At 34.5% G+C, this 18084-nt stretch overlaps 1 protein-coding gene across 1 annotated transcript; it reads right to left on the bottom strand.

Annotated features, from left to right (window-relative positions):
* Window positions 1-12358: 12358 nt before the first annotated feature.
* LOC149267396 (DUF724 domain-containing protein 6-like) lies at window positions 12359-12778 on the bottom strand. The gene has a single exon (XM_089411511.1). The coding sequence runs from the start codon at window positions 12776-12778 to the stop codon at window positions 12359-12361; it is 420 nt and encodes a 139-aa protein (XP_089267637.1).
* Between the last annotated feature and the right edge of the window lie 5306 nt (window positions 12779-18084).

Here is an 18084-nt window from a genome sequence, read left to right as displayed (position 1 = left end):
ACATCATTCAAATGATGAAAATGTCACCACAGAAGGATGTAGAGGAAGAGGAATTTATTTTACATGATGCACCACACTTTATCTTTTAACCACTTGGTAAAGAGAAGAAGAGAAAAAGGAAGTGCACATTGTGTCATGTGATTTATTAATACTTCTTTTATTTATTTAATAATAGTAAATTTTATGTAGAGGGCAGAGACAAGGAAGCTATTTTTTTGTGCTTATTATGCCCAAGTTTCATTTCTTCTTGTGAGCGGAGGAAGGAACAAACTATATTCAGTCCCACATGACCCCAATTGATTGATGGAAGTAATCGGCTATGACATTGGATGGTCTTGGCTAAAAAACTAACCACACAATCTAGCATTTGTTTAGTCGATGGTTGAGATTGACAGATCGAACAATAGACATGTCATCACATCTCAAAATCTCTTGGACATGAGAACCAAGTTATGGCTCACTAGATCAACGACATCGGTCTCACTTTCTGGCTCACTAATGGGCCTCCAATAATTATATGGGATTAAAGCCTTTCGTTTCTCAATAAGGTTCCAACTCTCGCACTAACCAAACAATCTACATGGCATATGGTCCCACTTCCAGGTAAACCCTTATTTATCCATATTCATGCATTCCCATCCAACAACTTCACGGACCATCTCATTCTCCTCTGTGCCTGATGGTTCATTTCGTCAACTTCATATGCCATCTTTATGTCAGAAACCAAGGCCCACTCTCCTCGCCTCATTCCAATTTTTATGGATCTAGGCTTATAAAGTCCATGACCTTGCGAGTCCACAGTGTTGTCACCTAATCCCTTGGCCCTAGAACTTTTTGTTGACCATTCAAATTCATTTATACCAACTTATATCCATATAACACTAGATCTATCACACATCGAGAGGGATCAAATCCCTCGAGGTGCAAACCTTCTTTTTGCAGTGTAGAATTTGAGGAAAGATTTGCACCTCGAGGAAATTTATCCCTCTCAATGCATGATAGATCCATTGTTACATGGATCTAAGCTCATTCGAGTTGAGCGAAACAATGTCACATTTTTAGATTATCATTATATGTGTATGTTTGATATTAACATCAAAATTCAAATTATGTTTTCTTTGCTTGACATGACCATATCATTCTCTTCTTTAATTTAGTCTGTGTTGCTTGCCTTGAATGCCTTGTACATTTGTGTTTTGATACTTTGAGTGGGTTTTGTGTTTATATGTTGCGATTTGAATGATAATATTTTTGAATGTTAGAGTTGTTGTGTTCTATTTTTATATGTGTATGTAATTGTCTATTGGTAATTAGTTGGTGTTGAAGGGAGAAAATCTTGTCACTAGTTTGCAAGAGTATTGATATTTCACATCTATTTCATTTAATTTTATATTGCACAACTTCTCACAAGTAATTAGTTCTAAATAGTTTCCCTCAACGTATTACTCAATATATCTTGAAGAGTAGTTTTAATAATTTAATGCATCAAAATTATTCGTGAATTTTTTTTTGCTTTGCTAATGTTTGAAATAATTTATTTCCTTCAAGAATATTTTGCCAAACGTTTATCTATAGTCTATTAAATAAAGTCAATAAATAATTTTTATTTTTTTTTAATGAGTGGCTAGAATTATAAAACCTTTTCATTAATTTTTTCTCCAAACAATTATCACATCTCCTTCGAGAATATTTTGATTTGTTTTGAATGTTTATAAATATATCTTTTCCACTTATAAATATTATGAATACATTATTCTATGTAATTATCTATTAGAAATTTTGAATATATGTAATTGTATATTAGTAATTAGTTGGTGATGTAGAGGGGAGACGATCTTGCTAAGGATTAATTTTCACGTTACATGAGGATTGATTTTTTACATCTATTTCCTTTTAATTCTAGGCATCACAATTTCTCACAACTAATTAATTCTTAATAGTGCCCTTTTAGGCATTTACTAAATATATCTTGAAAATATTTTTCCTTAATAATCTACAATGTCAAGATTAAAAACATATAATTCATCTAACGTAAGAAATCAAATAAGACTAGAAAATAACATATAGATTGAAATCAATGTATCTAATGAAATCAATCAAATGAGATTAGGAATCGACATCTACACTGAAATGAATGCGTCGAGTGAAATAAATCACATAGGATTAGAAATCCAAATATACATGGAGATAAATGCATTTAGTGCAATCAATCAAAAAGCATTACAAATCAACATCTACACTCAAATCAATGCATCTAGAGAAAGAAATCAAATAGGATGAGAAATAAACATCTGCACAGAAATCAATGCATCTAGTGCAAGAAATATTCTTCCCTTTCTCTCCCCTCCATCAAATCTTGAAAAATATTTTTAATAATTGAGAGTCTGAAGATTAACAACATATAATCCATCTAATGCAAGAAATCTAATTTAAGATTAGAAAACAACATAGACACTGAAATTAATGTGTACAATGCAAGCAATCAAATAACATTAGAAATCAACATCTACAACGAAATAAATGCATCTAGCTCAAGAAATCAAATATAATTGGAAATCAACATATACCCTGGATTAATGCATCTAGTGCAACCAATCAAATATGATTAGAAATCACCATATACACTAAAATCAATGCATTTAGACCAAGCAATGAAATAAAATAAGAACTAAACTTCTACACTGAAATCAATGCATCTAGTACAAATAATCAAATATAATTACAAATCAATAGTACAAATAATCAAATATAATTGCAAATCATCATATATACCTAAATCAATTCATGTAGTGCAAGCAATCAAATAGGATTATAAATCATCATCTATAATGAAATCAATGCATCTTGTGCAAGAAATATTCTTCACTCTCCCCCCCTCATCTATATCTATATCTCCCTTCATTTCTCCTTCTTTGTTTCTCTATCTCACCCTCCTCAAACACACACACACACACACACTCTCCATATATCCTCCTTCTCTCTATTGCTCTCTATTTCCCTCTCTTCACCTCTCATTTATGTCACTATCTCCTTGTGCCTCTCCCTTTCTCTATATATCACCCTCAAAACATACACACTCTTTCTCCATATTTATCTATTTCTCCATCTCCCTCTCTCCCCCTTCTATTTATCTTCCCTCCTCCTCTCCTCTCTCCCCCTCTCTCTCTACCTTATCACTTGCTCACTCTATCTATGTGCCTTATCACTCACTGTCTCTCTCTCTCTCTCACCTTTCTCTCTCTATGTATTTCTTCTTACCTACCTTCCTCTCCCCCTCTAACTCCCTCCCTCTCTCCTCTCTCTCATGTCCTCTATCTCCTCCTTCCTTTCCATCCCTTTCTCTCCCACCTCATTCTATCTCCCGACCACATCCTCTCTATATGTATATATAAATTCTCATACATAACATAAAAAATAAAAATAATAAATAAACCAAAAGAGATGGAGAACCATTTAGTTCAACCTCACTATAGTTATTTACTATTAATGCCCCTAATGTAATGTTATTTAATTGATTCATAATATTGAGGACAAAAATCTTTTTCTAGAGGTTTATTTTCATTTATTGTCATGTCATTATAGCACCTGGTAGCATAAGACTCTAGGGAGACCAACCCTTCAAATTTCTTTTTGGGCTCACAAAGAAGAAGCGAAGCAAGGGTACGAGTACGATAATGTAAACACAACTTGAATTCCACAACTTTGAAGAAAACGAAGTGTGGCAATTAGGCACGTGTAAAAAAGTCCAATTGCATCACTTTCTCACATCAGCCAATAAGAATCTACACAAAAATGTCGCCAACTTACGAAATTGTCACAACCCGTGCATTGAAGAAGTGTGAAAGAATGTCACAAAAAAAACCATCAGAACGGCGCAAATATTGAAGCGGCATTTTAGAAAGGAAGAGTGATTTTTCTTAAGAAATCATAAGTTGACTCCAATCTTTTATTCAAACGTGCAAAGGTAAAATACACAACTAGTTACAAAGTCGAAACGTTTTGTGCCATGGTATTTTGTTAAAGACATGGATTTGTTAAAAGTTTCATGTAATTTGAAGTGGCATGGTATTAATTTTTAAAGGGGTTACGTAATTTTAAAGAAAAGGATCAGGTGGTTTTCTTTAAAATAAAAGGATGGTTTATGCGAGTTTGAAAATGGGCTTTTTAAAAAAAGGGGTCACCGAAGATTAAGAGGGTGTTAGAAAAAAAGGTACTATTAGGATTAGCTGATTAGTTGTTGACATGAGTTGTGAGTATTGAAATATTGTTTTTTTTTCAAGTAAAACCAATGGAAGGTTGTTTTGCAGAAAGGTTTTTTTAATCAAAGCAATTATTTTTGAGAATTTATAAAACAATTTTTTTTTTCAGAAGTTGAGTTAAGAATCTACCGTATAGAATTTTTATTGTAGGAAGCAGTTATGTTTATAGTGATTAATTGTCTTGTTGAATCATTGTGAGTCAATACTCAACAAATAGAAAAGACAAGAGGCCAAAAAATTCAAAGCAAGAGTAGGAGATGTTTGAGATATTTTTAGAGTTGGAGGTGAAAAAGTGGAAGAATGCAATGCTACTCATTTCACATGCTAAGATAACCAAGGAGGTCTGAGATGCCGTTGAGAGGCGTTTTGGTGTAAGTGGGATCATTCACGTTAAAGATGAAGGTGGACTATAGAAACACATCTACAAAAAGATGAAAAGTTTATTGAATCCCATTGTTCTTAGTCACAAGTTGATGAAAATTTGGTGAATCCAACAAGAGATAGAGCTTGCTGATCACAATTTGGTGAATCCATTGAAAATTTGGTGAATCCAACAATAGAGCTTGTTGATGACACTGAAGGTGCCATTAGAGTAGTCAATATTGTAGTGAATCTAGTAATTAATATCTATGATGTAAAATTTGATCAAGATTTGTTCTCTAATGATGAATGGTTGAGGATGATGCAATAAAACATCATATCAACATGATGTTATTTTGTGAAAGAATCCAATTTGAATATGCAAACCAAGTGGAAGACAACGTGTCTATAGAAAAATGGGTTAGTAAAGGAGTGGAAGAGACAAACACAGAAACAAAGATAGAGGTAAACGCAACAAAGGAAGCCCACAAAGAGAAAATAGAGGGAGAGGTAGAGAAATAAGCACAATAGGAGAAAGGTATCATAGCATAGCAAAAGGAACAAAACCAATGTGGTTCTCCAAATATTTTTAATTATAACATTGATTTTCAGTGTGTAAATAATGATTATGAAGTAGAGTTAAATTTCTTTGAGGCACGGCTTGCAACACCATGCCTTTATAAAGTTTGCATAGAAGTTGTAGAAATGAATGTTGAAGACAACTTGGATGATGAAAAAAAATGATTTTTTTAGTTCTTGGAGTCGTGAAGAAATAAAATTTTATTCTCATCTTATGTTGCAGTAGTTCAATGATGTAAAACACGTTGCAAAAGATAACATGTGGTAGGAGCCCACATACAAGTCATTTTTTGAAGAATTCCATGACTTGCTTAGAGAACCTGGAATGATGTAAGACTTCGACGAACAAATACAACAAGAAGAAAAAGCTAAAACAATTTAGAGGTTACAAGGCGTGGAAGAAGAGAAGAAGAAAAGTAAATTGAGTTGGAGTCAAAATTTTAAATTGTAAGCCTAGCTGAGACATAGACCGACAAACATCTTAATTGAACTTTTATATGGTTGTAATTAAGGGAGAGTGTTCGATAATCTAATTCTAACCACCTACTAGGTGACAAAACCATCCATCCAAGTGTCCTAATTATGTTTCAATTAGTCCAGTTTAGCTCAGCCTCACTACATTCACTTAATATTGAAGTCCCCAATGTAATATTATTTAACCGTTTTGTAATATTGAGAAGAGCAATCATCTACTCCACATTTATTTTCATTTCTTGTCACACAATTTTTTTTTTAATATGGATCACACAAGGTCTACAACCCTTACTCCTCCCTCACACCATTAGACTTGTCCCCCATGCGATAACCATATTACAATATTTATATTTTAGGTAAAACATAATGCCATATAAATATTGGAATGTGATGTTGTTGCACGATAAATCGATCTTGCGGACAAGCGTGCTCTCCCTAGTATTAGAAGATAGTCTAGCAACAAACGGACAAACAAACCTATCTTTCTCTAGACATGTGATTTATAAGTAAATACTACAAAGGTGTTAATATCCTACCTTCGATCCAATCCTTGTTTGTAGTAGTCATCCTTCAATCGTTCGAAAGAGTTACCTTTAAAAACCTGCAATCACAAACAAGAAAACATTAAATAGCACCTGCATAGCAAATATCATAAATCATGCCTTTTATGGTGATCAAGGAATCCATAAAATAAACCATGAATCAGCAGCTTATTGAGAAAAACAAATTTATTTGTATTAACTTTGAAGTAGAAGAACCTTACAATCTTTTCAGCCTTGATGTTGTACAAGATCTTCGTTGGGTTCGAAACAATAATTTCGTTTACTTTGACAGGCTCTTCACTCTTCCAAATGAGATATTGGAGGTATGTAATCTCTCCTCATAATAACTGAACCAAAGAAGACTAAGTTCCAATAACATTTCACCTCAAAATATTCAGCTTCTAACCTCCTAATTAACTAGCCCAATGCTTCTTTTTATAGTGCAGAGGAGGAGGTTACAGGTCCACCAATGAAGGGATAAAATCCTCCTTGAAAGGGATAAGCTCCTCACATCAAGGGTTTAGCTCCTCAAGATTCCTTCCAAAAGCTTCTAGAAATGATCGAAAGTGAGTTTTTTCAGAATATACTCACGCCTTTTTAGCTTTTTCAGGGGTCTGCACCTTTAACACGGAGACAGTGCAGTGAGATGCGCAGGAGACTTGACCATTAGGTGCGGGACCATAGGTAATACAAAGAGAAAGTGTGGAATGAGTGTTTTAAAGACTTTGAGGGCTTTTCTCTTACTTTCAAGGCTTGATATGAGGAACTGATGCTTCAGACTTGTAGAGGGCGAAAGAATGAGTGGTAATGAACTCACATAGATAGCGGAATGTTAAGGTGACAATTTTTAGTGCAACACATGCCTTCAAAGACAACACAAAAAGTTATGCATATATTCTAGTAGCTAGCTTTTGGGATAATCTATTCAGCGACAAGTTTGTTGAGAATATGGGAGTGCTTATTATGAGACTTCACATGAAAAGTGCTAAATACAAGAGTGATACAGGGAAGTAGTCTATCCATAGGCTATATTTAGCCTTGTGGAGACTAAAATAATTTCTTCTTCTACATTGTCTGGTTTGTGAATACGTTGAATGGTCAACATTCGCTCCCTTACTTGGCGTTGGGCACAAACCTTGCTTCCCCTCTCTTCTTTGTCTAGCATTCCACATCATTGAAATGATGAAAATGTCATCATGAAAGGAGGTAGATGAAGAGGATTTTATTTTACGTGATGCACCACACTTTATCTTTTGACCAGCAGGTAAACAGAAGAAGACAAAAATGAAGTGCGCATCGTGTCATGCGATTTAGTAATATTTTATTTATTTATCTAATAATAATCAAATTTATGGAGAGGGAAGAGACAACGAAGTTATTTTTTTGTGTGTATTATGCCCAGGTTTCATTTCTTCTCATCGGAGGAAGAAGGAACAAACTATATTCAACCCCACATGACCCCAATTGATTGATGGAAGTAATCGGCTATGACATTGGATGGTCTTGACTAAAAAACGAACCACACAATCAAGAATTTGTTTAGTCGATGGCTGAGATTGACAGATCGAACAATAGAGATGTCATCACATCTCAAAATTTCTCGGACGTTAGAACCAAGTTATGTCCCACTCGATCTACAACATGCGTCTCCACTTTCTCCCTTATTAACAGGCCTCCTATAATTATATGGGATTAAAGGCTTTCATTTCTCAATGAGGTTCCAACTCTAGAACTAACCAAGCAATCTATGTGGCATATGGCCCAACTTCTAGGTCAACCCTTATTTCTCCATATTCATAGCTTCACACCGAGTGACTTCATGGACCATCTCATTCCTCCTCTGTGCCTGATGGTTCATTTCGTTGACTTCCTAGGCCATCTCTATGTCATAAGCCAAGTCCCTCTCTCCTAGCCTCATTCCCATTTTTATGAATCCAGGCTTATCAAGTGCATGACCTTTGCTACTCCACGGCAATGTCACCTAATCCCATGGCCTTAGAAACTTTCCTTGACCATTTAAATTCATGTATACCAACTTATATCCATCTAACACTAGATATATCATGTGCTAAGAGGGATCAAATCCCTCGAGGTGCAAACCTTCTTTTTGGAGTGTAGAATTTGAGGAAGGGTTTGCACCTTGAGGAATTTTATGCCTCTCAACGCATGATAGATCCACTATTAGATGGTTCTAAGCTCGTTCGAGTTGAGGGAAACAATGTTACATTTTTAGATTATCATTATTATGTATATGTTTGAGATTAACATCAAAATTCAAATTATGTTTTCTTTGCTTGACATGGCCATATCATTCTCTTCTTTAATTTAGTCTCTATTGTTTGACTTGAATGCTTTGTACATCTGCTTTTTGATACTTTGAGTGGTTTGTGTATTTATATGTTTGGATTTGGATGATAATATTTTTGAATGTTATAATTGTTGTGTTATATTTTTATGTTTATGTAATTGTATATTAGTAATTAGTTAGTGATGAAGGGAGACAATCTTGTCATAACTTCTCACAACTAACTAGTTCTCAATAGTGTCCCTCGAGGTATTACTAAATATATCTTGAAGAGTAGTTTAATAATTTATTGCGTAAGTATTACTCTTAAAATAATTTTTTTCTTTGTTAATGTTTGAAATAATTTATTTTCTTCAAGAATAGTTTGCCCATTTTTTAGCTATAGTCTCTTCAACAAAGTCAAGAACTAATGTATTTTTGAATTATTATATCTTTAATGATTGGTTATAATTATTTTTTTCTCCAAACAATTATCATATCTTCTTCGAGTTTATTTTGATATGTTTTGAATTTTTATAAATATATATTTTCCACTTATAAATATTCTGAATACATTATTATATGCAATTACCTATTAGTAATTTTGAATATATATAATTGTATATTAGTAAGTATTTGGTGATGTAGATTCAGGGATATGATCTTGCTAAGGATTAATTTTCACTTTACATGAGGATTGATTTTTTACATCTATTTCCTTTTAATTCTTGCTATCACAATTTCTCACAACTAATTAATTTTTAATAGTTCCCTTTTAGGTATTTACTAAACATATCTTCAAAATATTTTTTCTTAATAATCTGAAATATCAAGATTAAAAACATATAATGCATCTAATGTAAGAAATCAAATAAGATTAGAAAATAACATTTGCACTGAAATCAATGTATCTAATGCAATCAAGAAAATGAGATTAGCAATCAATATCTACACTGAAATGAATGCGCTCACTGAAAGAAAACAAATAGGATTAGAAATCCAAATGTACATTGAAATAAATGCATTTAGTGCAAGCAATCAAATAGAATTAGAAATCAACATCTACATTGAAATCAATGCATCTAGAGAAAGCAATCAAATAGGACGAGAAATAAACATGTACATTGAAATCAATGCATCTAGTGCAAGCAATTGAACAAATTTCTAAAAAAACATCATCTACACTAAAATCAATGCATTTAGTGCAAGAAATATTCTTCCCTTTCTCCCCCATCCACCAAATCTTGCAAAATATTTTTAATAATCTAGAGTCTCAAGATTAACAACATCTAATCCATCTAATGCAAGCAATCAAATAGTATTAGAAAACAACATATACACTAAAATTATTGTGTCCAATGCAAGCAATCAAATAATATTAAAAATCGACATCTACACGTAAATCAATGCATCTAGCTCAAGAAATCAAATATAATTGCAAATCAACATATAGACTGAATTAATAAATCTAGTGCAATCAATCAAATAGGATCAGAAATCATCATATACATTGAAATCAATGCATGTAGTGCAAGCAATCAAGTAGGATTATAAATCATCATCTACAATGAAAGCAATGCATCTTGTGCAAGAAATATTCTTCACTTTCTCCGACTCCATCTATATATATATATATATATATATATATCTCCCTTCATTTCTCCTTTGTCTCTCTATCTCACCCCCCCTCAAACACACACACAATCTCTCCCCATATATATATATATATATATATATATATATATATATATATATATATATATCTCTTCCTCCCTCCCTCTCTCTATCACTATATTTTTCCCTCTCTTCACCTCTCATGTATATCTGTATCTCCCTATGCCTCTCCTTTGTCTCTATATATCACCCCCAAAACATACACACTCTTTCTCCATATGTATCTATCTCTTCGTCTCCCTTTCTCCCCCTTCTATTTCTCTTCCCTCCTCTCCTCTCACCCGCTCTCTCTCCACCCTTCTATTTCTCTTCCCTCCTCTCCTCTCTCTCCCTCTCTCTCTGCCTTATAACTCGCTCTCTTTATCTCTCTCCCTTATCACTCACTCTGTCTCTCTCCACCTTTCTCTCTCTATGTTTTTCTTCTTACCTACCTCTCTCTCCCGCTCTTACTTCCTCCCTCTCCCTCCCTCTCTCCTCTCTCTCATGTCCTTTCTCTCTTCCTTCCTCTCCATCCCTTTCTCTCCCATCTCACTCTATCTGCCCCACTCGACTCCATTCACCCTCCAACTGTGTCATTATATCCCTCCCTCTCTCCTCTCTCCTTCTCTCCCCCCTTCCTTCCATCTCTCTTTCTTTGTCACTCTATCTCACTCCAAAACATACACACTCTCTCTTGTCATTCCCTCTCTCTTTCTCTCTTTCTCTACACTATTCTCCTTCTATGTCTTTCTTATTCACGCCCTCATTCACCCTCCAACTCTATCTATGCGTCCCTCCCTCTCTCCTCCTCTCTCTCAAGTCCTCTCTATGGGCCTTCCTCTCCCTCCCTTTCTCTCCTACCTCCCTCTCTTTCCCCCCATCTCTCTCTCTGTGCTCGAGCTTTGTCACTATCTCTCTCTCTCTCCCCGCCCCCTTCATATTTATGTCTCCCCTATCTCCCTCTTACCCTTCTCTCCCTCTCTCACTCCTCTTTCTCTCTCAGCATTCCTCCTGTTCCCTCTCCTTCATTATATCTCTTCCTTTCCCATGTCACCCCCCCATATCTCCACCTCTAACACTATGTGTATTTGTTCTTCCCTCCATATATATCTAGAGTTAATATCATTATCATATAAGAAATTGAATATAATATTAAATTTAATATTGCATTAATCAAAAGCTATTAAATTTAATAATATTAATATTAAATATCATATTAATATTATAATACCAATATTGTATTAAACCATGTTTTTTACATGGCATCATAACAAAAATTATAATAAAACTACATCAAATTAATATTTTTCAAATATTACAACTTTAATGTGGAAATATTTGCCTTTAAAGATTTTCATATATTCCTAGAATATGGCTTTTCCTTTATAAAAATTTATTAATTAAATTATAGATACACTAAATACATGTAGTCATATCACTAAATATTATTATACTAAAAAAATTAAAACATTAATGGGAAGAGTCCTATGAAGCAAGTTGAGTTTGACTAGAATTTCTTATATTTTATTTTATTAACAAATTATTACAAACAATTTTTAGGAAAAATTCAAAATATACCTATTATATAAAAATTTAAATAATCACTATTGGTTGACCATTATATTTCATAATTCCATATTTAATTTTAATTAATTCATCAAACCTAATATTATTTTTTCCATTTTTTCCTTATATAACTATATTTATTCTTAACATTTTAATAAAATCATAAATTATATATATAATCCGCTCAAAAGCCACGTTTGGAGTGGGCCTTATTTCAGCAAGTCCCTGATATTTTCAAAATACTAAAATCTTCAAAAATGATAATTCCGTTTATTTAAAAATATATCGTTTACAGAAAATGAAAAATAAAATATTTAAACTTTCGAGGACTTTTACACGTTATTTAAAAAATATTATCATTAAACTAAAATCTTCAATAATGTTAATTCCGTTTATTTAAAAATACATCATTTAGGAAAAATAAAAAATAAATATGTTTAAAATTTCAACGACCTTTACATGTTATTTGAAAAACATTAGGAAAAATAAAAATTTATATAAAGCATATGAATAAGATTAAATCTGAAATATGGTTTGAACGTCTGTGTGGGAGATGTTTATTTAAATACTTTTTGTTTGTTGAACTAATATATTAACTTAAGGATTTTGATTATCATAATATTGAGAAAGAGATTGACAAATCAAACTGGAGGAATCAACGTCCACGTTCCATCTTTCCAGTCTTGAGCGGGACGTAAAGCTGAAAGCGGATATGCCCTGAGAGTTTTACTGTCGGGGAAGGAGACCAACCAAAACTGCTGCCCACAGGAAACTCTTTTCACTATGAAGCCACGCGACCAGCAATCCTTGTCGTAGGCTTCTACGAATAATCCGTCTGGTAAAGTAACAGGCAACTGACTCTGTGGCGGAATGGGTCTCACATTATCCGGGCGCACCTTCTCCACCAAAGGCTTTCCATTATTCTTTTCAAACTTCTCGAACAGAATCTTACACGGCCCCCCGCCTCGGCTTGGAGTTTCGACAAATCCTTCGAACCAAGCCCCCTCATATCGTTTCCCAGCTCTTCGGAACTCCACTTTGGTTCCTTCGGCCCATTCCATTCTTTATTCTGCTGTTCACCTTCTGAAATTTGTCCTCTGGTGTTTATTGAACCGAATCACCCGAAACCCTAAATGACTTTCCATGAGGCAGAAAAAGGAATTGAATGAGCCAACATTAATTTTAATGTGATGGATTGCCCTATCGACGCCTCTTTTCAAAATCAGCACTTCATTATTTGTATTTATTAAGTTTTCAAAATCTTTGATTTAAGGAGCAAATCATTCATGTTCGAAAACTTTCGCAGAGGAGAGCAGTCTAGCTCATAAATCATTTGTACCAAACCAAATCTTGAGTTGCTATGCTTAAATAATACACAAAAAATAATTGACTAAAACAGATTAGAAACAAAAGAGTTGGGTATCATAAATGTTTAAATCTATATAGTAATATAAAATGCTTTGTATTATATTTCAAAACATAAGAAAATACATTTGGGTGATAAATGGACACAAACGTCTTACTCTGATTTACAAATTATTGGATTTTCACATGCTTCCACCAATATTTCATCCACTATTTTCTCTTCAATAAGATTTATTTCCACCATGATTTTCTACTCACTACCTCACATACTATACTTTAAGAGACATATTTCCTCCATGATTTTCTGCTCACTACTTCACATACTTTAGATTTGTCATTTTCACCCTCTCTCACTGTTTAACTTGATAATGACTTTTACATTCATATTTATCTCAACATACAAATTTTACATTAATACATTGTCCGGAATTTCTGGTTATTCCAAACAAAATACAGTGGAAAAATCCTCTGTTTCCACTGTTGAGAATTTTCTCATAAATTTCGAAACAACAAAAATATGAACATAGAGTAATACTCTGTTTTATGATAATTCAAAAACACAAAAACAAAGCATAAAATAACTAATCAAAATAATACTGTCTTTGACGCAGAAAAATACTCTGTTTTTAACTCAGAAAAACAGAAAAATTCGTTCTGTGGAAACGGTGTTGCAGCAACACAGTTTTGTTTTCAGTTGTTGTTCGTAGCGTTGCAGCAACGCTGTTCGTGGTGTTGCAGCAACGTAAATTTTTTCAGTTGCTGTTCGTGGTGTTGCAGCAACGGGAATTTTTGACGTCAAGTATTTTTCGACTTACGAGAAATTTTTTGAGAAAATAACTTTTGGTGAAACAGCAACGCACAGAAAGAAATTTCTATTTATGAAAATAAACCAACACATAAAACTAATTCTTCCTCACGTAGAGGGATCTTCACAAAATATTATGCTAAAGAGCATCTTCCTCTTCACAAAGGGATTACAACAGGAACGCTTCAGTTTCACAAAACAACTATCTCAGAAAATTTCAGCACTGCTGTGCAATACAAAAAAAACTCTCTTGTTCTACACTGCTGTGTGTTACAAAAGGACTTTCAATCTATTTTATCTATCTGTTTTCTACTTCTGTTTCTATTTCTATTTATAGTGCGGGAAAGGGTCTTCACTGCCTTAACTTGCTGATAAAGTTTCTGCTGCTCATGATTAACAGATTTGATCTTTTGTTGTATTTCTTGAGTCGGTGGTGATGAAATATATGGCTGATAAATGCTGTTACGGCTCGAGAATGGTTCTTTTTCTGTTTCAGCCATTCTGCTCATTAATATAGTTGCTGAAAAGTAAATGAAGTAGTGTTGTATCTGATCTTCATCCTTCGGGAACTCAAAAATAATTAAAGAGTGAAAAGATGGTAATGGCGGTGACATAAAAGATCGGGAAAAAATGTGGGACGCCGGATCACGACAAATGAATAAAGTAGCTGCAGCTGCTGCACACCAGTTGGAATTAATATTCCAACACTCCCCTTTTAATTTCAACTGCTGGGTTATCAGTCATACCCAGAAGTTTCCTTAAAAACTCAAAACTTTTCTGATCCAATGGCTTTGTCAGAATATCTGCAACCTGTTCCTGAGTCCTGCAATGTTGTAAAATGATTTCTCCATTGTTCACCAATTCTCTGATGTAGTGAAACTTTGTGTCTATGTGTTTGTTTTCTTGTGGAATACAGAGTTCTTGGATAATGCAATAGCTGAGCTATTGTCACAAAAAATAACTGTTGTTGTTGCCTGCTCCTGACATAGACTTCTCAACATTCTCCTCATCCAAACCGCTTGACATGCTGCTGCTGTAGCTGCCACATACTCTGCTTCTGCTGTAGACAATGCTACAATTGGCTGTTTCTTGGAAGCCCATGAAATGGCTCCTGAACCTATGTGAAAAATGTAACCAGATGTGCTTTTCCGGTCATCTACACTTCCAGCCCAATAACTATCTGTGTATCCAACTAAATCTGAACATTCTGAAACAGTATAAAATATGCCATACCTTTTTGTACCTTTAACATACCTCAGAATTCTCTTTGCTGCCTGCCAATGTGTTTCTTTTGGCTTCTCCATGAATCTGGAAATTAAACTAACAGCATACATTATGTCTGGCCTAGTTGCAGTCAAATACATGAGGCTGCCAACTATGCTCTTGTACACACTAGGATCAAAATCTTTGCTACTGTCCTCTTTGCTAAGTTTTAATCCCATCACTGTGGGAGTGATTGCTGCCTTGCTGTCGTGCATGTTAAATCTGCTCAATACTTCGTTTACATATTTTGCCTGTGAAATAAAAATTCCATTTTTATTTTGATCTACTTCTATTCCTAAGAAGTATCTCAGCAAACCCATGTCAGTCATCTCAAATTCTTCTTTCATGACTGATTTGAAATTTTCAATGAGGTAGTCATCATTACCTGTAAAAATCACATCATCAACATATAACACAACAATTAAAATTTTACAGTCTTTTTCTTTGATGTAAACAGTGGGTTCTCCCTCACACTTCTCAAATCCGTTCTCCAGTAGATAGGAATCTATCCTACTGTACCATGCTCTTGGCACTTGCTTTAGCCCATAAAGAGCTTTCTTCAATCTGCAAACTTTGTGCTCTTGGTCTTTCTTCTCATAGCCTAGAGGTTGCTCGATGTAAACCTCTTCCATTAATACTCCATTCAAGAATGCTGACTTCACGTCCATTTGGTAAACTTTCCATTTGTTTTGTGCTGCTATGGACAACACTTCTCTTACTGTTTCCATTCTTGCAACTGGTGCGAAAGTCTCCTCATAATCTCTCCCATACTGCTGCTTGTATCCCTTGACAACAAGTCTTGCCTTATGCCTTTCTATCTTGCCTTCAGCATTACTCTTGGTCTTGTAGACCCATTTAACTCCAATGACTTCTTTACCTTTTGGTAGCTCAACTAAATCCCATGTCTTATTTCTTTCTATGGCATTCATTTCCTCATCCATAGCTTCTATCAATTTCTTATCTTTAATTGCATCTTCGAAATGAACAGGGTCATCAACATGACAATACAAGGCAAACAAAAAATTCATTCCTTCATCATAAATATCACTTAAATTTATGAATTTCTTACCTCTTTCATTCGGTGTGCAAGTGCTTGTAGATGCACTTGAATTTCCTCCTTGTGGTGTGCTTGGAGAAGCACTCTCATTTTTCCTCAAGGGTGTCTCTTGCTGTTCTGTTGTTGGTGCTGCTGTTTGGGGATGTGTTTCAGCCAACTCCTCATCATCATCATCATGAGACAAACAGTTTTTAACATTAAGTGTTTTCTCTATGCTTCCATCCCAAGCTTCCTCTTCAATAAATTGAACATCTCTGCTCACAAAAAACTTCTTGGTGGATGGGATATATAACCTGTAAGCTTTGGATTCTTCACTGTATCCACTGAAAATACATTTCTCCCCTTTGCTGTCCAATTTCTTCCTTAGCTGATCTGGAATGTGTGCATAAGCCACACAACCAAAAACTTTCATGTGGGTGACTCCTTGCTTTCTCCTACTCCATGCTTCTTCTGGCACTTTGTTCATCATTGCTTTTGTAGGACATCTATTCAAAATATATACTGCACAGTGTACAGCTTCAGCCCAATAATCATTTGGCAAATGATTTGCCTTCAACATGCTTCTCGCCATATCCATGATTGTTCTGTTTTTTCTTTCAGCAACTCCATTTTGCTGCGGGGTGTACCTTGCTGTAAATTGCTTATGAATTCCATTTTCTCTGCAAAAACGTAAAAATTCTTTGGAGATATACTCACCTCCTCTGTGAGTTCTCAAAACCTTGATACGCAGCCCACTTTGATTTTCTACAAGTGCTTTGAAATTTTGGAATTTTTCAAACACTTCACTCTTATTCTTCAGAAAATAAACCCAAGTCTTTCTGGTAAAGTCATCAATAAATGTTAGAAAATATTGGCTGCCTGCAAGTGATGGAGCTTGCATCGGTCCACATAAATCTGAGTGGACAATTTCTAAAGGTGCTTTTGCCCTTATGCTTTTCCGAGTTGGAAAACTTTCTCTGTGTTGTTTCCCTAATATACAACCTTCACAAAGGCTGTCTGGCTTTTCTATCAATGGTAATCCTCTTACCATTCCTTTTCTACTAAACAAATTAAGACCTCCAAAGCTGAGATGTCCAAATCTCAAATGCCACAACCAATTTTCATCCTTTGGTACGCTTTGGAGAGCCTCTTGTGTCACTGCTGCAATTACTTCTTTATTTTTCAGATCTGCCCTTATTCTGAGAGGGAACATCCTGTTCCTTGTCATCTTCACTTCAGCAATACAACGTTTGTTGGGTAATCTGTCCATGATGGTGCATACATCATTCTCAAAGAAAACATTGTAACCCTTCTGAACAAGATGTCCAATACTCAAGAGATTACACTTCATTCCGAGAACATAATAGACATCTGCTATGGTTTTCTTTTCACGTTTCTTTGTAAATATTTTAACTTCTCCTTTTCCCATAACAGAAATTTTACTATCAGTCCCAAGTGTAACTTGTGACTGCACACTCTGATCTAAAGCAGAAAACAGGGCTATGTTTCCTGTCATATGGTTGCTGCAACCAGAGTCTAGAAACCATATATCTTCACTGTTTGTTTCAGCCATATTACAAACTAACAACACATTATCTTGACTCATATTTTCTCTAGTGATATTTGCACTAGATCTATTACTCATATCATGCTGCTTTTTCCTACATTCATTTGCATAGTGCCCATATTTTTTACAATAATAACATTGGACATGGGATTTTTCATACCTTTGTCCTTGAGCATGATGTTGTCCACTTTGCTGACTGCTGCCATGGCCTTGGTTCTGATTTGGATTGCTGTCTCTTCCTTGAACGTTTGCTGGACTGTTTCTTCCGCCTCTGTATTGGGTTCTTCCTCTTCCTCTCTTGTTTCCTCTGCCTTGACCTCTTCCTCTTCCA

Source organism: Pinus tabuliformis, chromosome 6, assembly GCF_031772625.1.
Source record: "Pinus tabuliformis cultivar Carrire ecotype Pingquan chromosome 6, CPIR1, whole genome shotgun sequence".
In the NCBI taxonomy this organism is placed as follows: Eukaryota; Viridiplantae; Streptophyta; class Pinopsida; order Pinales; family Pinaceae; genus Pinus; species Pinus tabuliformis.
Note: the sequence above shows the minus strand (reverse complement) of the source record. Positions and strands in the feature narration are given on the sequence as shown.

Bases quoted from the DNA above. Each gene is read 5' to 3' on its own strand.
- LOC149267396 (XM_089411511.1), bottom strand. From the start codon at position 12,778: ATGGAATGGGCCGAAGGAACCAAAGTGGAGTTCCGAAGAGCTGGGAAA.